The sequence below is a fragment of the Thalassophryne amazonica genome, chromosome 5 (genome assembly GCF_902500255.1).
Source record: "Thalassophryne amazonica chromosome 5, fThaAma1.1, whole genome shotgun sequence".
NCBI classification, from domain to species: domain Eukaryota; kingdom Metazoa; phylum Chordata; class Actinopteri; order Batrachoidiformes; family Batrachoididae; genus Thalassophryne; species Thalassophryne amazonica.
Window position 1 is genome coordinate 59125817 of NC_047107.1, and position 22115 is coordinate 59147931.

The following is a 22115-nucleotide window of genomic DNA, read 5'->3' on the forward strand; positions in this document are numbered from 1 at the left end:
CAAATTAGCTCCATTGTCATGCAACTGCTACCAGCGTACATTGATGATGTCGTCAAACTGGCATAGATGCCTGACTGTGTGTGTGATAATGGGTGAATCTAAGGCATCTTTGTAAAGTGCTTTGAGTGTCTGCTTTAGATGGAAGTCCATTTACCAATACAGTTATTTTAGAGAACTTGGTTCATAGAGTTCGGTTCAGGTATTCCTGTCATTCATTTTCTAATTGAGTATTCTTATAATGCTCTGCTATATTGAGAAAGGAATTTGAAATATTAAATTTATTCAGGCTCACCTTCTGTCTGAGGAGACGATGACAGGTGTTGGCCAGCCTTAAATCAGCCCTGCTGCGACTTCAGTTTTGCCTCATGGCTGCAGAAAGAATTGTCACATTCTCAGAAACTTTTCAAACCAATTCTCTGTACCGCATGTCCACTGTCCGCTGCAAGGATTATTCTGTTTCAGATGACATACTGTCTTGATCACAGATCATTAAATGTGTGCGTTATCAGATTGGACTGTTTTTATGCATAGCAGAGAGAGTAGAAAATAATCTGTTTTCCTGTGCTCATAGTTCTTTGTTCATTAATAGGATGAGGTTTAGGAGATGTGTATATATTGCATGGATTGTAAAGAGTAAAGGTTTGAGTAGGTACACCAGTTCACAGTGCAGATAGAATGGATGAAGCCAGGTGGCTGTTTGTTGGGGGAAAGCATGATGGGTAATGATCAAAACAGTTTGAGAATGTCGACTGGTGTCTCTCTGTTTTTACAGAACAATCCGTCCAGACCATGTTGTACGGTCAGTGTACAAGGCGACTGGGTGCACAGACAACCCCAACCACCATGTGATCTACCTGGAACATGTGGTTGTACGCATCACAATCACACACCCTTACCGTGGGGACCTGTCAATCAACCTCACCTCACCCTCAGGGACCAAATCTCAGCTGCTTGCCAACAGGTAAAGAAGAATATATCAGATTTAAATTTTATGTGATAGAGGGGGAGACATTTTTAAACGTGCACCTATATTTTTATGAAAAATTGTTTATCATTTCGTACAACTTGGCCAAGTGGTTAAGGCGCTTGGTTTCAGTGTAGGAGGATCCCGGTTCAAACCCCACCCTTATGTGGAGGTGTGTCAGGAAGGGCATCCTGTGTAAAACTTGTACCAATTCAACATGCAGACTCCGTGTGCAAACAAGGGGGAACAAGGGAGCAGTCGAAACGATTTACTTTAAAGGCGGGGTGATGGCCAAGTCCAAGTGGTTAGTGCACTTGGTTTCAGTGCAGAAAGTTCCTACTCTTGCCACATTTCTCCATGTCATGTGGAGTTGCGTCAGGAAGGGTATCTGGTGTAAAACTTGTGCCAAATCACCTTGGATTTGCTGTGCCAACCCCGAGTGAAAACAAGGGAGCAGTCAAAGGGACTTTATTTCCTACATTTCAGATCTTGAAGTTAAATTTTGTTACTAGTGTATTTCCTTTAAAGCAGTGGTGTCCAAAGTATTCCAGCAGGTGATCTCACTGATTATCATCACATTGAGCAGGTGGGATGAGATCATCAAAGCTGGAATTGTTTTGTAATTTGTATCGGTAGCATAGCCCAAGCAGAGGGTCTTTTCTGAAAAGGTGTGCTGACAGGTTCCCCCTCATAAAATCAATAAATGTAGATGCCTTCAAAAGAATGGGCAGGGGTGGAGCCCAAGCGGTTAATGTACTTGTTATTGGTGCAGAAGGTTCCCAGTTCAATTCCTGCCCCTTTCTGCATGTAATGTGGATTTGTGTCAGGAAGGGTGGTCAGTGTAAAACTTGAGCCAAATCAACATGCAGATCTACTTTGTATCTGCTGTGGCGACCCTGAGTGAAAACAAGGGAGCAGCCGAAGGGACTTACTTTTAGATGCCTTCGGAGGAATGATAATGTAGCGGCCCTGTAGCTAATGTAGATTACCAGTGCTCTAAGGCACCTGTCTTAGATGCTAAAGTTTGTAACCAAAAATAACCACAGGTGTTAAGGTGGTGCATCTTTTTTTTTTTTTTATCCATCCATTTTTAGGTCTCCCAAGAAAATGGAGGCGTGATAATAGACACGTCCTGCCACATTTGTGCCGATTGGTATGAGGTATCCATGTAGTTTTTTTCTGGTGATTGATAAAGCACATTTTTTGTGCTCGACCATCAGAATAATTGTAGCAACTGTGCACCACAACATCATGGCCATTTAAGATGACATTCTGGTAGGTAACTGGTCCAAATCATAACTGTCAACCAATAGAAATGCACCTTATCTAGCAATGGAAAGTGGTAAACCCCATGAGACACCTGTCTCACACAAAATGCAATAAAATGCTTTTTTCTGTGCCTGTTGCTTTAAAAGGAAATGATCTGAAGTTCGCCACAACCCTTCCCCCCTCTGTCTCTTTTTAAAAATCTGCAGTGTGTCACAGAGTGCACATAAGCTCACTGGGCATCGCACAGAGCATGTAGGAGCTCAGATATGTACTTCTGTTTGTATGTTACAGAAGTCTAAAATGTGCCATCTCATCTTATAGCAGGAGAATTTCTGTGTGCACGGTTATGGTTATCAAACTGTGGCATTTTAAGGGCCATATGTAGCTAAAAATTTTATAAAAGTACATATAGCACAGTGTGTTTCCTTTTAATCAGCTTTACGCACAACATAGAGGCGATGCTCACCTTAACCACGACAGTCAGCGTTACAGACCCAGATTGATTACTGTCTGTTCTTTTGTTCTTACTAGTATTTGATGTGTGTTTTCTTGATTTCCAGGTTGTTTGATCACTCCGGGGAAGGTTTTAAGAACTGGGAGTTTATGACCACCCACTGCTGGGGAGAGAAGGCAGCTGGGGACTGGATCCTTGAGATCCATGATTCACCGTCTCAACTCCGCAACCAGAAAGTACCTGGTACGATGATGTTGCCAATAGTTTTCTTTTTAATAACACTGGGAATGCTACACGCCCTTATGCATTCTTACTTTGACTAAGGAGGCTACGTTTCTTGAGCTCACACGTTCTCAGCCTTGCAGACATCTGCACACGAACGCTTTGGCATATCAACATCTGTTTAGTTTTGTTGGCCTTAGTGGATATATTTGATCTAACAGTTACCCTTTTAGTTTAAGATTAGGCATTCAGAATAGAAGAGAAACTAGAAAATTATTTGATCATTGCCGTAGATGTTGATTGAAATAGTTGAATTTAAGCACTCTTTATAGTTTTTTCAAAGTTGTGCTACATTCATATGTTGACAGTAGAAAAACAATTATGCCGTTCGTCACAGTAGAATTCTTGTCATCTGCAGCCACAGACTGTAGGTGACAGTGTGAAACGCAGCCCTTTTTCAATATTAATGGCGCAGACAATAGCTTACTTAATTGAAAGATACAAGGTGTTTTGCACAGCATTGTATTAAATGAGAAAGCCCTGGCTCTGATGGTATGATCAATTATTTCCTCTCTGTAATATCACACAAATTATTTATGTTTACCTGATTAGAACCAGATGACTCTCTACACTTACAGTAGTGTTCAGAATAATAGTAGTGCTATGTGACTAAAAAGATTAATCCAGGTTTTGAGTATATTTCTTATTGTTACATGGGAAACAAGGTACCAGTAGGCCGAGGCGGAGGATTAGCAGCAATCTTCCATTCCAGCTTATTAATTAATCAAAAACCCAGACAGAGCTTTAATTCATTTGAAAGCTTGACTCTTAGTCTTGTCCATCCAAATTGGAAGTCCCAAAAACCAGTTTTATTTGTTATCTATCGTCCACCTGGTCGTTACTGTGAGTTTCTCTGTGAATTTTCAGACCTTTTGTCTGACTTAGTGCTTAGCTCAGATAAGATAATTATAGTGGGCGATTTTAACATCCACACAGATGCTGAGAATGACAGCCTCAACACTGCATTTAATCTATTATTAGACTCTGTTGGCTTTGCTCAAAATGTAAATGAGTCCACCCACCACTTTAATCATATCTTAGATCTTGTTCTGACTTATGGTATGGAAATAGAAGACTTAACAGTATTCCCTGAAAACTCCCTTCTGTCTGATCATTTCTTAATAACATTTACAGTTATTCTGATGGACTACCCAGCAGTGGGGAATAAGTTTCATTACACTAGGAGTCTTTCAGAAAGCGCTGTAACTAGGTTTAAGGATATGATTCCTTCTTTATGTTCTCTAATGCCATATACCAACACAGTGCAGAGTAGCTACCTAAACTCTGTAAGTGAGATAGAGTATCTCGTCAGTGGTTTTACATCCTCATTGAAGACAACTTTGGATGCTGTAGCTCCTCTGAAAAAGAGAGCTTTAAATCAGAAGTGTCTGACTCCGTGGTATAACTCACAAGCTCGTAGCTTAAAGCAGATAACCCGTAAGTTGGAGAGGAAATGGCGTCTCACTAATTTAGAAGATCTTCACTTAGCCTGGAAAAAGAGTCTGTTGCTCTATAAAAAAGCCCTCCGTAAAGCTAGGACATCTTTCTACTCATCACTAATTGAAGAAAATAAGAACAACCCCAGGTTTCTTTTCAGCACTGTAGCCAGGCTGACAAAGAGTCAGAGCTCTATTGAGCTGAGTATTCCATTAACTTTAACTAGTAATGACTTCATGACTTTCTTTGCTAACAAAATTTTAACTATTAGAGAAAAAATTACTCATAACCATCCCAAAGACGTATCGTTATCTTTGGCTGCTTTCAGTGATGCCGGTATTTGGTTAGACTCTTTCTCTCCGATTGTTCTGAGTTATTTTCATTAGTTACTTCATCCAAACCATCAACATGTCTATTAGACCCCATTCCTACCAGGCTGCTCAAGGAAGCCCTACCATTATTTAATGCTTCGATCTTAAATATGATCAATCTATCTTTGTTAGTTGGCTATGTACCACAGGCTTTTAAGGTGGCAGTAATTAAACCATTACTTAAAAAGCCATCACTTGACCCAGCTATCTTAGCTAATTATAGGCCAATCTCCAACCTTCCTTTTCTCTCAAAAATTCTTGAAAGGGTAGTTGTAAAACAGCTAACTGATCATCTGCAGAGGAATGGTCTATTTGAAGAGTTTCAGTCAGGTTTTAGAATTCATCATAGTACAGAAACAGCATTAGTGAAGGTTACAAATGATCTTCTTATGGCCTCGGACAGTGGACTCATCTCTGTGCTTGTTCTGTTAGACCTCAGTGCTGCTTTTGATACTGTTGACCATAAAATTGTATTACAGAGATTAGAGCATGCCATAGGTATTAAAGGCACTGCGCTGCGGTGGTTTGAATCATATTTGTCTAATAGATTACAGTTTGTTCATGTAAATGGGGAATCGTCTTCACAGACTAAAGATAATTATGGAGTTCCACAAGGTTCTGTGCTAGGACCAATTTTATTCACTTTATACATGCTTCCCTTAGGCAGTATTATTAGACGGTATTGCTTAAATTTTCATTGTTACGCAGATGATACCCAGCTTTATCTATCCATGAAGCCAGAGGACACACACCAATTAGCTAAACTGCAGGATTGTCTTACAGACATAAAGACATGGATGACCTCTAATTTCCTGCTTTTAAACTCAGATAAAACTGAAGTTATTGTACTTGGCCCCACAAATCTTAGAAACATGGTGTCTAACCAGATCCTTACTCTGGATGGCATTACCCTGACCTCTAGTAATACTGTGAGAAATCTTGGAGTCATTTTTGATCAGGATATGTCATTCAAAGCGCATATTAAACAAATATGTAGGACTGCTTTTTTGCATTTACGCAATATCTCTAAAATTAGAAAGGTCTTGTCTCAGAGTGATGGTGAAAAACTAATTCATGCATTTATTTCCTCTAGGCTGGACTATTGTAATTCATTATTATCAGGTTGTCCTAAAAGTTCCCTAAAAAGCCTTCAGTTAATTCAAAATGCTGCAGCTAGAGTACTAACGGGGACTAGAAGGAGAGAGCATATCTCACCCATATTGGCCTCTCTTCATTGGCTTCCTGTTAATTCTAGAATAGAATTTAAAATTCTTCTTCTTACTTATAAGGTTTTGAATAATCAGGTCCCATCTTATCTTAGGGACCTCGTAGTACCATATCACCCCAATAGAGCGCTTCGCTCTCAGACTGCAGGCTTACTTGTAGTTCCTAGGGTTTGTAAGAGTAGAATGGGAGGCAGAACCTTCAGCTTTCAGGCTCCTCTCCTGTGGAACCAGCTCCCAATTCAGATCAGGGAGACAGACACCCTCTCTACTTTTAAGATTAGGCTTAAAACTTTCCTTTTTGCTAAAGCTTATAGTTAGGGCTGGATCAGGTGACCCTGAACCATCCCTTAGTTATGCTGCTATAGACGTAGACTGCTGGGGGTTCCCATGATGCACTGTTTCTTTCTCTTTTTGCTCTGTATGCACCACTCTGCATTTAATCATTAGTGATCGATCTCTGCTCCCCTCCACAGCATGTCTTTTTCCTGGTTCTCTTCCTCAGCCCCAACCAGTCCCAGCAGAAGACTGCCCCTCCCTGAGCCTGGTTCTGCTGGAGGTTTATTCCTGTTAAAAGGGAGTTTTTCCTTCCCACTGTAGCCAAGTGCTTGCTCACAGGGGGTCGTTTTGACCGTTGGGGTTTTACATAATTATTGTATGGCCTTGCCTTACAATATAAAGCACCTTGGGGCAACTATTTGTTGTGATTTGGCGCTATATAAAAAAAAAATTGATTGATTGATTGATTCTCACAAATCCAACAAGACCAAGCATTCATGATATGCACACTCTTAAGGCTATGAAACTGGCCTATTAGTAAAAAAAAAAGTAGAAAAGGGGGTGTTCACAATAATAGCAGTGTGGCATTCAGTCAGTGAGTTTGTCAATTTTGTGGAACAAATAGGTGTGAATCAGGTGTCCCCTATGTAAGGATGAAGCCAGCACCTGTTGAACATGCTTTTCTCTTTGAAAGCCTGAGGAAAATGGGATGTTCAAGACATTGTTCAGAAGAACAGCGTAGTTTGATTAAAAAGTTGATTGGAGAGGGGAAAACTTATACGCAGGTGCAAAACATTATAGGCTGTTCATCTACAACAGGGGTGGCCAAGTTCGGTCCTCGAGAGCCACCTTCCTGACACTCTTAGTTGTCTCCCTACTCCAACAAACCTGAATCCAATGAAAGACTCGTTAGCAGACTTTTAATGAGCCTTTCATTGGATTCAGGTGTGTTGGAGCAGGGAAACAACTAAGAGTGTCAGGAGAGTGGCTTTCGAGGACCGAACTTGGTCATCCCTGATCCACAATGATCTCCAATGCTTTAAAATGGACAAAAAAAAAAAAAAGACGCGTGGAAGAAAATGGAAAACAGCCATCAAAATGGATAGAAGAATAACCACAATGGCAAAGGCTCACCCATTGATCAGCTCCAGGATGATCAAAGACAGTCTGGAGTTACCTGTAAGTGCTGTGACAGTTAGAAGACGCCTGTGTGAAGCTAATTTATTTGCAAGAATCCCCCACAAAGTCCCTCTGTTAAATAAAAGACATGTGCAGAAGAGGTTACAATTTGCCAAAGAACACATCAAACTGGCCTAAAGAGAAATGGAGGAATATTTTGTGGACTGATGAGAGTAAAAGTGTTCTTTTTGGGTCCAAGGGCCGCAGACAGTTTGTGAGACGACCCCCAAACTCTGAATTCAAGCCACAGTTCACAGTGAAGACAGTGAAGCATGGTGGTGCAAGCATCATGATATGGGCATGTTTCTCCTACTATGGTGTTGGGCCTATATATCGCATACCAGGTATCATGGATCAGTTTGGATATGTCAAAATACTTGAAGAGGTCATGTTGCCTTATGCTGAAGAGGACATGCCCTTGAAAGGGGTGTTTCAACAAGACAATGACCCCAAGAACACTAGTTTGTTTGTTTGTAATTCTTTATTCACAACGAAATGCTGTACACTAAAAATGAAACATATTTAAAACAAATATGAAACAAATATAAACTCTTAAAACAGCACCAGGCTGTCACCCTGAACATAAACAAGTAATAATAAAATGACATTCATGTTCATTCAAAAAGCCAACTTCGCAACTGTCTCTCATTTTACAGAGCTCCTTAGTTTGCAGTGCAAGTCTTAATAAGTGACTGTCAAAATTAAGCCGCCAAAAGGAACACACATTATTAATATCACAGTTAAATTTATACATGAGATATCTCTTATTAGCACCTATCACAGAATGGGTACCTAACAGTTCCATAATGGTAATGGTACTGACAACATTGTTATCACTATTACACAACTTATCAATAAATTTAATGCATCGCTTTGCAAGCAAGAGATCAATGCTAAGTAAATGAGTAAAATCTTGGTTCCAAACCAAACAAAATTAATGCCTCGCAGATGTGAAGAAATCAGGAAAAACTTTGGTTATACAACTAAATACTAGTTTAGTGATTCACAGGATTGCTAAAAAAGCAGTTTGGACATAATAGTTTTGAGTTTGTCGCGTCAACAGCAGACGCTACTATTATTGTGAACACCCCCTTTCTACTTTTTTTTTTTTTCTAATAGCCCAATTTCATAGCCTTAAGAGTGTGCATATCATGAATACTTGGTCTTGTTGGATTTGTGAGAATCTACTGAATCTATTGGTACCTTGTTTCCCATGTAACATTAAGAAATATACTCAAAACCTGGATCAATCTTTTTAGTCACATAGCACTATTATTATGAACACTACTGTAAATAACCCATCTCACAGTGCCTCTCTTTTCTCCTCATTACAGATAAAACATCTATTTTATCGTCATCACTGCAGTAGGCACTAAAAGTTGAGTTTTAACGTTTGATAGCAAATGTCATCACATTGCGTGGTTGCCGAGCTCATAGCCAGTAGTGGCACAATTTTCCATCATCCTTTCACAGAAAATGATGAAATATCCAGTTTACCATCTGCTGCTTACAGCTAACATGTGAATGCAGCATTGGGCTGAAAGACATTTCCATTATTATTCTGTTCTGGTGTTATACAGTGGTGTAAAAAAAAGTATTTAGTCAGGCCCCGATTGTACAAGTTCTCCTATTTAGAAAGATGAGAGGTCTGTAATTTTTTATTATAGGTACACTTCAACTATCAGAGACAAAATGAGAAAAAAAATCCAGGAAATCACATTGTAGGATTTTTAAAGAATTTATTTGTAAATTATGGTGGAAAATAAGTATTTGGTCAATAACAAAAGTACAATGCAATACTTTGTAACGAGGATGGAGGAAGAGCTCTACAAGATCAAGATCGGCCCTTGTCACAGGGCCGACAAAGAAGCTGGACAACTTGGGAGGTAGTTGTCAACCGTAACATCAGTTGGTCAGACCTGTGGAAGATTCCACAGGCAAGGCTTAGTTTCCTCATTTATGCAACCTATGACATCCTCCCCTGTCCCCGCAACCTCCACCAGTGGTTTGGGAAAGAAGAATGCTGTTACCTCTGCAATGCATGCAATGTAAGTCTTCAGCACATTTTGTCCCAGTCGAGGTGGGATGCCGAGGCTTAGTGGTGTTGTCAGTCATACGTCTTCTGAGGGAGGTAGGAGCAACCGGAGGGAAATTGAAGAGAGCAGTGAGAGAATTGGCAGAGGAGGCAGAAAAAGGCAGCTTCTGGCTCTGGCTGAGGAGGAAGGACAAGTCCTGGGGGAAAAACAACTAACCCCAAATTACAGCCGCAGGGGGCAACAGCTATCAGCTGCAGGGAGTTACAGGGAGACGTCTCTGTCACTGCCCCACCACCAGGAGATGTCCCAGGATTAAAGAGGCGAAACGTTGAGGAATGGGGGTTCCTGGCTGATGACCCTGCAGCTGACCCATAGGCACTGGAGGAGGTGCGACAGACAGAAATGCCAAGCAAGAAATTCCATCTGCCTGTATGTTTACTGTAACATAATCTTTGTTGGCAGTGACAGAGGTCAAACGTTTCCTGTAAGTCTTCACCAGGTTTGCACACACTGTAGCTGGTATTTTGGGCCATTCCTCCATGCAGATCTCTAGAGCAGTGATGTTTTGGGGCTGTCGCTGGGCAACATGGACTTTCAACTCCCCAAAATTTTCTATGGGGTTGAGGTCTGGAGACTGGCTTGGCCACTCCAGGACCTTGAAATGCTTTTTACAGAGCCACTCCTTCGTTGCCTGAGTGGTGTGTTTGGGATCATTGCCATGCTGGAAGACCCAGCCACGTTGCATCTTCAATGCTCTCACTGAAGGAAGGAGGTTTTGGCTTAAAATCTCATGATACATGGCCCTGTTCATTCTTCCCTTAACACAGATCAGTTATCCTGTCCCCTTTTCAGAAAAACAGCCCCAAAGCATGATGTTTCCACCCCCATGCTTCACAGTAGATATGGTGTTCTTGGAATCCAACTCAGCATTCTTCTTCCTCCAAACACGACTAATTGAGTTTTTACAAGTTCTATTTTGATTTCATCTGACCACATGATATTCTCCCAATCCTTTTTTGGATCATCCATATGCTCTCTGGCAAACTTCAGATGGGTCTGGACACGTAGTGGCTTAAGCAGGGGGACACGCCTGGCACTGCAGGATTTGAATCCCTCTCTGCGTAGTGTGTAGCCTTTGTTACTTTGGTCCCAGCTCTCTGCAGGTCATTCATCAAGTCCCTCCGTGTAGTTATGGGATTTTTGTTCACCGTTCTTATGATCATTTTGACCCCACGGGATGACATCTTGCGTGGAGCCCCAGCTCGTGGGAGATTATCAATGGTCTTGTATGTCTTCCATTTTCTTACAATTGTTCCCACAGTTGATTTATTCACATCAACCTGTTTGACTATTGTAGACTCACTCTTCCCAGCCTGGTGCACATCTACAACGTTCTTCCTGGTGTCCTTCGACAGCTCTTTGGTCTTGGCCATGGTTGAGTTTGGAGTCTGACTGTTTGAGGCTGTGGACAGGTGTCTTTTATACAGATAATGTGTTCCAACAGATGTTAATACAGGTAACAGGTGGAGGACAGAAAAGCCTCTTAAAGAAGAAGTTACAGGTCTGTGAGAGCCACAAATCTTGCTTGTTTGTGGGTGACCAAATATTTATTTTCCACCACAATTTACAAATGAATTCTTTAAAAATCCTACAATGCGATTTCCTGGATTTTTTTTTTTCTCATTTTGTGTCTCATAGTTGAAGTGTACCTATGATGAAAATTACAGACGTCTCTCATCTTTCTAAGTAGGAGAACTTGCACAATCAGGGCCTGACTAATTACTTTTTTACCCCACTGTATATGAATAAAAGGCAAGAATGACTGATGCCTAAAAGTTGACCCTTCTTTCTTGTCCACTCCCAACCTTGTAACAGATATGATACTCTTCTACTTGTTAGGTGTGTGTGGAGGGAAAAATGGATAATATCTCAAGTATTTAACATTGTAATGACCAGGGAAGGGGTGGTGGCCAGTGGTTAGCGTGCTTGGTTTCAGTACAGAAGGTTCCTGGTTCAAACCCCACCCCTGCCACATTTCTCCATTTAATGTGGAGTTGCGTCAGGAAGGGCATCCGGCATAAAACTTGTGCCAAATCAGCACACCTCAGTGGATCTGCTGTGGTGACCTTGAGTGAAAACAAGGGAGCAGCCAAAAGGATTTACTCTTTTAACATTGTAATGGTCCAACTTCACTAAGAAAGTGACACGTCAGATGTCCAGCATGGCAGAGTGAATTGCACAAATCGTGCAGAAGAACGGTCAACACTACAAATATTGGCACTCTTTCAGAAATGTGATGTATTAGCCAAAAAAAACTTTAAAACTTATAAAATGCTTATAAATTTTATTGTTTATACCATAGAAACTTGAGAAAAAATATATATTAGTAAATAAAAATAAAGTAGCAAAGGATGACAAACACAATTTGAGTCATTGTCAAACCTTTTGGCCAAGATTGTATAAGTATTTAAGACGTATTCCAGCTCACATGTGGACCTCAACAGAACAAGGGGGAGGAGCCTCAGCTCATCACAGCCTCAGCTCTGCTGATATATTGATTTCCAAATTAATGGCTATTTGGGTTATTGTTATGATTATTATTATTATTTCTTCTATGTTGTTTTTCATTGGTGGCATTTAAAAAAATCTGGCCTGGCAAGGGTTCTCATTGGCCAGATTGTACCTGATGTTGACAGTATTATGCAGTCCACATCATTGCACACATCACACCAGTGTTTACTGTTACAACGGTGTACCTCTCAGCCCTAATATAAAAGAACTCTAACATTGTGCATCAGAAATGCATCATTTGGTTGTGTTTTGAGGACATAACATTGTTTGAAATAAGTAAAGCTAACAAACATTACCATGTCCAATGCTATGATCTATTAGTCAAAAAGAATTTTAACATTGTCAATATATGTCACCATATGGGTAACATTGGTGCAGATGCCATTGCTGATACCGTGCATCAGGTAAGTATTCACAGCACTTCACTTCCACATTTTGTTATGTTACAGCTTTATTCCAGAATGGAGGAAATTCATTTTTTCCCCTCAAAATTCTACTCATAAAACCCTATAATGGCAGCATGAAAAAGGTTTCACGTTGCCATGGTCACATGTACATAAGTATTCACACCCTTTGCTAAATACTTTGTTGATACACCTTTGGCAGCAATTAAAGCCTCAAGTCTTCTTGAATATGATGCCACAAGCTTGGTGCACTTATCTTTGGGCAGTTTTGTCCATTCCTCTTTACAGCACCTCTCAAACTCCATCAGGTTGGATGGGGAGCATCGGTGCACAGCCATTTTCAGATCTCTCCAAAAGTGTTCAATCAGATTCAGGACTGGGCTCTGGCTGGGCCACTCAAGGACATTCACAAAGTTGTCCTGAAATCACTCCTTTGATGTCTTGGCTGTGTGCTTGGGGTCATTGTCCTGTTGGAAGATGAACTGTTGCCCCAGTCTGAGGTCAAGAGCTCTCTGGAGCAGGTTTTTATCCATGATGTCTCTGTACAATTGCTGCATTTATCTTTCCCTCATCCTGACTAGTCTCCTAGTTGACTGCTGAAAAACATCCCATGGTTTCCTCCAAACATGATGCCTAGTATTCATGCCAAAAAGTTCAATCTTTGTCTCATTAGAGCAGAGAATTTTGTTTCTCATGGTCTGAGATTCCATCATGTGCCTTTTGGTAAACTCCAGGTGGGCTGCCATGTACCTTTTACTAAAGAGTGGCTTCCATTTGGCCACTCTACCATACAGGCCCGATTGGTGGACTGCTGCAGAGATGGTTGTCCTTCTGGAAGGTTCTCCTCTCTCCACAGAGGAATGGTGGAGCTCTGACAGAGTGATCATTGGCTTGGTTTGTGCTCTGACATGCACTGTCAACTGTGGGACCTTATATGTAGACAGGTGTGTGCCTTTCCATATCATGTCCAATCAACTGAATTTACCACAAGTGGAATCCACTGAAGCTGTAGAAACATCTCGAGGATGATCAGTGGAGACAGGATGCACCTGAGCTCAATTTTGAGCTTCATGGCAAAGGCTATGAATACTTGTGTACATGTGATTTCTTAGTTTTTATTTTTAAAAACTTTTTAAAACTTTTTTATTTTTATTTTATTTGTAAAAATGTAAAAAAAAAAAAGAAGCTTTTTTTCACATTGTCATTATGGGGTATTGTGTGTAGAATTTTGAAGAAAAAAAGTTTTCCTCCATTTTGGAATAAGACTATAACAACAAAATGTGGAAGAAGTGAAGTGCTGTGAATACTTTCCGAATGCACTGCAAGTAACGCTACTCTAACATTGTTAGCATGCCATTTACTTCATCTTCTTGTACTTAGGTTGAATGGCTGTTCGCAAATCTGTTTGTGCCTTACTGCCACCAAGCAACAAACAAAACCAGTAACAACAAATGCTGTTGAAGGTGCATCTAGAGACCAGATGTCCCCTCACATAGTGCACCCTCAACAATGGGCAAATTCTGAATTTGTACTTTAGTATAGTACTGGATGTACGTATTCCACCACTGTTTTTGGCTAAAAGGTTAAATTCTTCTCTTGAAAAGTGGCAGAGGATGATGACAATGTACTCTCTTAATCAGTGTATGTTTTGCTCTCCAAGTGTGCCAGATTGATACCGTTAACTGTAAAATGTACAATATCATGTGTGAATCAAAGTGTAGATATTTATATCTGAAGGTTAAAGTACTGACTTGGAGAATCTGTGTATGATGACCTTTTACAATGCTGTTCTTGCTTCAGGAAAGCTGAAGGAGTGGTCTCTGGTGCTCTATGGCACCTCTCTGCGTACCGATAAGCCCCGCTCCACAGACATGCTGATGCCCCCTGAAGAGGAAGTCACAGAGGAGTACAATGGTACGTGATAAATCTGAGATGTACGCTGACAGGATAGCCTGCCTGGCTTCAGTAACGGCATGTTTACACTGTATTGCTAAGTAACATCTTTATTTGGCATATGTTACCACTGTTTTTACTGTTGTGTCATGCCTTATTATATGGTGTGTATGTGTGTGTGCATAAAATAAACAAAACTTAATACTCTCATCAGACAATTAATAATTGTGATGCTGGCGGCTTCTTGTTTGTCCTCAGGTCCCTGTGACTCTGAGTGCTCTGAGAATGGCTGTGAAGGTCCTGGACCCCATCATTGCATTAACTGTCTGCACTACTTCCTGAAGTTCAAGAACAACACCAGGTCAGACTGCTTATCAACATCAGTATGGTTCATGTTTTGTACCAAAATAGTTCTCAACCCTAATTCTTTGGGACCAAGTACCCCATATATTTTCCATTTCTGTCCGGGTGATGTGTGTCTGTCTTTCAGGAGCCTGATCTTACTGAGTGCTCAATGGATTTCTTTTATATTTTATTTTATTATTTTTATTATGATGATTATTATATGATTATTATTTTATTTATTTATTTTTATTTCTGTTTTATATTATATGTGCACCGGCAAAATTTCCTGTATATTCGTTTTGTAAATTGTTTCAGAAGTTGTCGGTAGCATGGCCCAAGCACAGATAGATAGATAGATAGATAGATAGATAGATAGATAGATAGATAGATAGATAGTCATTACAAGTGCAACAAAATTATCTTCACACTCAATCACCTCAGACAAAAATACACCAATTAATCCACAATTATTACTAGTTGAACGTAATTTTGGCACACATCAGAATTAAAACAGCATGACCTAACCCAGTCAGGGACCACCATGCTCTACATATACATACATACACGTTTGATTGTTTAGGTATGTTAAACTTTAAGGTAGTGTAGCTTAAAGAGCTTAAATGCTTTGTTTTAATTAAACAGTCGGATTCCCCTGGTCCGCACCAGTTCTAAGTCAGCTATTAGACCCCTTTGAGTCTGGTCAGCTTGAGGTTTCTTCCTCAAATCATCAGAGGGAGTTGTTCCTTACCACTGCCCCTGTTGTTTGCTCTGGCGGTTGGTAAGGTTAGACCTTACTTGTGTGAAGTGTCTTGAGGTAGCTTTGTTGTGATTTGGCGCTATATAAATGAAATAAATTGAAATTATGTTAAAATTTGGATGGATGTCACCTATTCAGTGTTGATTCTGTGTAGGCTCTCAGTTGTCCAGGTGGTTTCCATAGTAGAAAAAGCTTGAATCTTCAACTGGACTGGGTTGCTTGACGCGAGGACGTTTCGCTTCAAATCACAGAAGCTTCCTCAGCTAAAATTCTTGCTCTGGTGGTCTGACTTTTGTCTTGACTCTTGTAGAGAAGAATAATCAAGAAGTCACAAAAGCTGGAGTTTTAAACCTAACCAGACCACTCCTACCGAGAGGCAGACTGCTATAGGCCAGTGACTAAACAATAGCTCTAATTAGCACCTATTGTGCTCTAGTTAACACCCTCCTAATGACAGGGCAGCTGTCCCTCCTAATGATGGGAGGGACCCTCTCCTGATGGCTCCCTTGACGACTCTGCTGATGACGTGAATGACTCATTACCATGAACAAAAGACTGAAACTGCTTTGACCTGAGTACTCCATTGTAAACAGGGGATAAAGTGTGTCTCAGACCCCCTCCCCGGTTAAGGCTGGGTTTCAAACGTTTCACAAAGAATGCCTCCTTGACCCCTCTCTCAAACCATTTCTTCTCTCTGGCTAATATTTTAACTTCCTTGTCCTCAAACGTGTGGTTACTGTCTTTAAGGTGGAGATGAACTGCAGACTGAGGTCCACTGGTGCCCACTCTGCGGTGCTGGTATAGCCTTTTGTGTAAAGGTTGCTTAGTCTCACCTATGTAGTGTTCGTTACTGTTTTCCTGACATTTGATAGAATACACTACATTGCTCTGTTTGTAACTAGGGATCCTGTCCTTAGGGTGAACTAATTTCTGTCTCAAGGTGTTAACCGGTTTAAAGTAAACTGGGATTTTGTGCTGTCTGAAGATCCTCTGTAGTTTTTCCCCTACCCCTGCTAAATAAGGGAGAGACACTCACAACATTACAACCATTTAGCCTTCTTGGACTGTGATGTTATGAGTGGAGAGAACAGGCAGCTCCAGAGAGGGGTTTACAGAAAACCAACTCACACTGACCAATATCTGCTCTTTGGCTCAAACCACCCCCTTGAACACAAGCTCGTGGTGATCAGGACGCTTCAACACAGAGCCCTACAGGTGCCCACAACTGCAGAGGGAAGGGCTAAACAACAACAACTTGTCCAGAAAGCCCTCACAGTATGTGGGTACCCACGATCGTCCCTGGACAAAGTGCAGAAGTCACAGAGAACAAAGAGACCAGATAGACAGGAGACAGAGACAAGAAGAAGAGGAGTGTCTCTCCCTTATTTAGCAGGAGTAGGGGAAAAACTACAGAGGATCTTCAGACAGCACAAAATCCCAGTTTACTTTAAACCGGTTAACACCTTGAGACAGAAATTAGTTCACCCTAAGGACAGGATCCCTAGTTACAAACAGAGCAATGTAGTGTATTCTATCAGATGTCATGAAAACTGTAACGAATACTACATAGGTGAGACTAAGCAACCTTTACACAAAAGGCTATACCAGCACCGCAGAGAGGGCACCAGTGGACCTCAGTCTGCAGTTCATCTCCACCTTAAAGACACTAACCACACATTTGAGGACAAGGAAGTTAAAATATTAGCCAGAGAGAAGAAATGTTTTGAGAGAGGGGTCAAACGTTTGAAACCCAGCCTTAACCGGGGAGGGGGCCTGAGACACGCTTTATCCCCTGTTTACAATGGGGTACATAGGTCAAAGCAGTTTCAGTCTTTTGTTCATGGTAATGAGTCATTCACGTCATCAGCAGAGTCGTCAAGGGAGCCATCAGGAGAGGGTCCCTCCCATCATTTGGAGGGACAGCTGCCCTGTCATTAGGAGGGTGCTAACTAGAGCACAATAGGTGCTAATTAGAGCTATTGTTTAGTCACTGGCCTATAGCAGTCTGCCTCTCGGTAGGAGGGGTCTGGTTAGGTTTAAAACTCCAGCTTTTGTGACTTCTTGATTATTCTTCTCTACAAGAGTCAAGGCAGAAGTCAGACCACCAGAGCAAGAATTTTAGCTGAGGAAGCTTCTGTGATTTGAAGCGAAACGTCCTCGCGTCAAGCAACCCAGTCCAGTCGAAGATTCAAGCTTTTTCTACTATTCAGTGTTGACATTTTTCAGCTCTTTGGGCCATATCTCTGCAATGATTGGTTGCTTTCCTTTGTATTTGGCATGATCTTGATACCTGTCTGATCTTGATATTCTTCACAATGTAATTACTGTATTTTGAAAGTGGGCAACGTCTACTTTATGGCAGTAAAAATATTCAAATTCCAGACTAAAAATTTTGACATAGTCTTTGACTGCCATCTTCTGGTGTATGTCATTCATGACATTTACCAGCCCTTGCTGGTTGGCCGAGATATCCAGTAGAGGATGTGAATTAAATCTGTTTCAGCTTGAAGAATGTGAATTCATCTGGAAATTCCAGAGATGGATGGTGAGAGATCTGTCTTCAGCTGTAAGGGACTCTGGAAGAAATTCTAAAAGATATAAATACAACCCCTGACAAAAATTATGGAATCACCGGCCTCGGATAATGTTCATTCAGTTGTTTAATTTTGTAGAAAAAAAGCAGATCACAGACATGACACAAAACTAAAGTCATTTCAAATGGCAACTTTCTGGCTTTAAGAAACACTAAGAAATCAAGAAATAAAGATTGTGACAGTCAGTAACGGTTACTTTTTTAGACCAAGCAGAGGAAAAAAATATGGAATCACTCAATTCTGAGGAATAAATTATGGAATCACCCCCAAACTAACACCTGCATCAAATCAGATCTGCTCATTGACATTGACCCTATGCCATGATATTGACCCTATGTGTCTTTTTGCAAGGAATGTTTTCACAGTTTTTGCTCTATGGCAAGATGCATTATCATCTTGAAAAATGATTTCATCATCCCCAAACATCCTTTCAATTGTCCAAAATATCAACGTAAACTTGTGCATTTATTGATGATGTAATGACAGCCATCTCCCCAGTGCCTTTACCTGACATGCAGCCCCATATCATCAATGACTGTGGAATTTACATGTTCTCTTCAGGCAGTCATCTTTATAAATCTCATTGGAACGGCACCAAACAAAAGTTCCAGCATCATCACCTTGCCCAATGCAGATTCAAGATTCATCACTGAATATGACTTTCATCCAGTCATCCACAGTCCACGATTGCTTTTCCTTAGCCCATTGTAACCTTGTTTTTTTTTCTGTTTAGGTGTTAATAATGGCTTTTGTTTAGCTTTTCTGTATGTAAATCCCATTTCCTTTAGGCGGTTTCTTACAGTTCAGTCACAGACGTTGACTCCAGTTTCCTCCCATTCGTTCCTCATTTGTTTTGTTGTGCATTTTTCAATTTTTGAGACATATTGCTTTAAGTTTTCTGTCTTGACGCTTTGATGTCTTCCTTGGTCTACCAGTATGTTTGCCTTTAACAACCTTCCCATGTTGTTTGTATTTGGTACAGAGTTTAGACACAGCTGACTGTGAACAACCAACATCTTTTGCAACATTGTGTGATGATTTACCCTCTTTTAAGAGTTTGATAATCCTCTCCTTTGTTTCAATTGACATCGCTCATGTTGGAGCCATGATTCATGTCAGTCCACTTGGTGCAACAGCTCTCCAAGGTGTGATCACTCCTGTTTAGATGCAGACTAACGAGCAGATCTGATATGATGCAGGTGTTAGTTTTGGGGATGAAAATTTACAGGGTCATTCCATGATTTTTTCCTCAGAATTCAGTGATTCCATATTTTTTTCCTCTGCTTGGTCTAAAAAAGTAACCGTTACTGACTGCCACAATCTTTTTTTCTTGATTTCTTATAGTGTTTCTTAAAGCCAGAAAGTTGCCATTTGAAATGACTTTAGTTTTGTGTCATGTCTGTGATCTGCTTTTTTTCTACAAAATTAAACAACTGAATGAATATCCTCCGAGGCCGGTGATTCCATAATTTTTGCCAGGGGTTGTAGAACTACCACATTTCCCGTGGGGATCCATGGTCTCAAGATTGGTTAGTGTTTATAAAATAGGTAGCTGACATTTTTCAAGGGTGGTAATAAATTATGCAAATTTTAATGAGTTGGAATGGCGTGTGAGTCTAGAATGTTTTTAGAACCTTAGACCTCAACAGTTTTTAGAAGAGGAACTCAGTGCTTTTATTTCCTGTTAATTGCATAAATTTTTAATCTTAACTTAGTCTTAATTGTTTAGGTGCTTGTTATCATTATTATTATATTATTATTACTTCTATTTTGTCATTTGATTTTTCAATGGAAATAACTGTTTTCACTTTCTTGTCATCCATGTATTTTTAACTTAATTACAATTCTGTCATGTACTTACATTGAACTTACTAAATATAATCTCGCAGGCATGCACACTCCATCCCCAACCCCACCCCCCTCCCCCACCGTCTGCATATATAGTAATGGTAAATGCCACACTGGCAGAACCATTTATATACATAAATACTCATATGAGGTCTGTCCATAAAGTATCGTACCTTTTTATTATTTTTTTAAACTATATGGATTTGATTCATATGTTTTCACATCAGACAAGCTTGAACCCTTGTGCGCATGCGTGAGTTTTTCCACGCCTGTCGGTGATGTCATTCGCCTGTGAGCACGCCTTGTGGAAGGAGTGGTCCCGCCCCATCGTCGGATTTTCATTGTCTGGAAATGGCGGAATGATTTGTTTTTTTTTTTTCCTCAGAATTTTTTCAGAAGTTGTTAGAGACTGGCACCTGGAAACTATTCGAAAAATTTATCTGGCTTTCGGTGAAAATTTTACGGGCTTCACAGAGAATAAGGTCTGGTAGTACAGCTTTAAGGACCCCTTTAAGGACGCTCAGCGCGCCGCGCTCCGAGCTGCGACGACACGGCACAAGCCACCGGACCATTTCTGAGCTGATGGCTCTGTGGATACGAGACCGTCGTGTGCTGTTTCTCTGGTTATCACAAGAGCTGGACATCAGCTATTTTCCGGCAGAGTTCACATTTAACAAGAGATTTTGTCATGGAAAGCCGTGCAGAGGCTTCGCGTGTCACAACTGATTCGCTTTGGAAGCGAGACAAAGGAACACTTCCGTTTCAGCGTGTCAGAGGACAAGTTTGGACATGTCCAGCTCTCCACAATTTCACAGATACTTACTGGACTGGTAAACATTGAAAGCCGAGATAGACATTTCCAGACAATGAAAATCCGACGATGGGGCGGGACCACTCCTTCCACAAGGCGAATAACGTCACCGACAGGCGTGGAAAAACTCACGCATGCGCACAAGGGTTCAAGCATGTCTGACGTAAAAACATATGAATCAAATCCATATAGTTTAAAAAATAAAAAGGTACAATACTTTATGGACAGACCTCGTATATGCAATTTGTTCTTGCAAGACAGATGGTATGTAGTGCATGAGTGAACGTGGTGTGCGTGTGTGACCCCCATCCCCCCAGACAAGATTGACAGACAATAATGAACGACAAGTGGCGACAGCAATATCCGTGAAGTGATGAAAAGTGAGACACCAAGGAGACGGGACACTACAACTTACCAGGACAAACAACCACACATGAACAAACAGTGACGGCAACAGTCTGTTGTCTAGTTAGTGAGCATTCATACCCTAATCTAGGACACCAGAGTCTTGATCCCCTTGAGAACACCCAAAACTGAATTGTGGTGACGCCCACAAACACCTAACCGAGACCCAGATCACAGCTAAATAACTGATCACTACTGTGGCTGGTGTGTTGGGCCAAGACAAAAGTACAGAACTTTACCATATGACGTGGACCACTCTGGCACGTCAGGAGCCATACAGATTGCACGCAAGAGACGGAAATAGGTCTAGGATGCAGGGCCCCAGGAGATGCAAGGAAAAAAGTGACAGTAGAAGGGCATAGGGGCCAGGAAGGGCACCTACCAGAGCCACCGGGGCAGCCCGAAGAACCACCAGGGGAACAGCCCAGGTGGGCCAGAATGCACCCCCATACCACAACCCCCTCCCCCCTCATGGAGGCACAGGGAGCAACCCCACACATCAGGGGGAGCGCACAGGGCACTGGCGTACGCACACAAAAGGGGGCACCCCAGAACCACACCACCCAGGCCATGGCCCCCAAAGAGACGGGCGAGCAGCGTCAGGGACGAGGGGCCAAAGAGACAGCATGACCTAACCCAGTCAGGGACCACCAAGCCCTACCAGGGTGGGATCTGGCCCCCCAGACAAGGGGCGGGACCAAAACCCAGAGCCAGGAAATACATGGGACTCCCTCATCACCCGAGACTCCCCCAACACAGCCAGTAGGGCCTCTTATCCACCCACTCTCGGGCCCCATCCTAAACACCAAAGCCCAAGATGAGGAGACCACCCTAGCGAGAGCAGGACAACATGCCATCCCATGGCGATCATGGCCCCCACCCCCCAGCAGTTATTCACACCCCCCAGTGTCATCACATGTGCCCCACTGCAACTTCCACTCCCACAACAGCCCGTGGCAGCCTGGACCCCACAAGCCCCAGGTTAGGGTCCCA

At 41.5% G+C, this 22115-nt stretch overlaps 1 protein-coding gene across 3 annotated transcripts in view; it reads left to right on the forward strand.

Annotated features, from left to right (window-relative positions):
• pcsk5b (proprotein convertase subtilisin/kexin type 5b) overlaps positions 1-22115 on the forward strand; it is a 330784-nt gene that overhangs the window by 156580 nt on the left and 152089 nt on the right. For all 3 annotated transcript variants that reach the window (XM_034170406.1, XM_034170404.1, XM_034170405.1), the window contains exons 12-15: positions 773-961; positions 2794-2930; positions 14270-14383; positions 14621-14723. In XM_034170406.1, the coding sequence (XP_034026297.1) occupies positions 773-961; positions 2794-2930; positions 14270-14383; positions 14621-14723 (543 nt within the window). The remainder of the gene's footprint in view (positions 1-772; positions 962-2793; positions 2931-14269; positions 14384-14620; positions 14724-22115) is intronic.